At 60.7% G+C, this 433-nt stretch overlaps 1 protein-coding gene across 1 annotated transcript; it reads left to right on the top strand.

Moving 5' to 3' along the window:
* Positions 1–43: 43 nt before the first annotated feature.
* LOC122333179 (transmembrane protein 60-like) lies at positions 44–429 on the top strand (the record flags this gene model as incomplete). Its single annotated transcript, XM_043230682.1, has 1 exon — positions 44–429. A coding segment is annotated over exon 1 (336 nt), but the record flags the coding sequence as incomplete, so codon positions are not given.
* Between the last annotated feature and the right edge of the window lie 4 nt (positions 430–433).

Raw genomic sequence — 433 nt, forward strand, 5'->3', positions numbered from 1 at the left:
TGGTGGTGATGATGGTGGTGATGATGATGATGATGTGGTGGTGGTGGTGGTCACTGAACCGGTCTGCTCTGCTCTTGTGTTCAGTCGGTGCAGATGTCTCTGGCGCAGCGGGTCCTCCTCACCTGGATCTTCTCGCTCCTCTTCCTCGTGCTGCTGGTTCTGAAGCTGGACGGGAAGGTCCGCTGGAGCTGGTTCCTGGTCTTCCTGCCCGTCTGGGTGTTTGATGGCGCTCTGCTGCTGATGCTGGTCGTGAGGATGGCGGGCCGCTGTCGGACCGGGCTGGACCTGCGGCTCAAGCTCTGGTATCTGCTGGCTCTGATGATGAAGGTGGGCTTCTGTGTGACGCTGTGTGCCCGGCTGGAGCAGCTGACCCACCTGAGACTGCTGATCGTGTGTGTGCCGCTCTGGACACTGCTGACTGGAGCCCTGATCC

Source organism: Puntigrus tetrazona, unplaced genomic scaffold, assembly GCF_018831695.1.
Source record: "Puntigrus tetrazona isolate hp1 unplaced genomic scaffold, ASM1883169v1 S000000221, whole genome shotgun sequence".
Classification (NCBI taxonomy): Eukaryota; Metazoa; Chordata; class Actinopteri; order Cypriniformes; family Cyprinidae; genus Puntigrus; species Puntigrus tetrazona.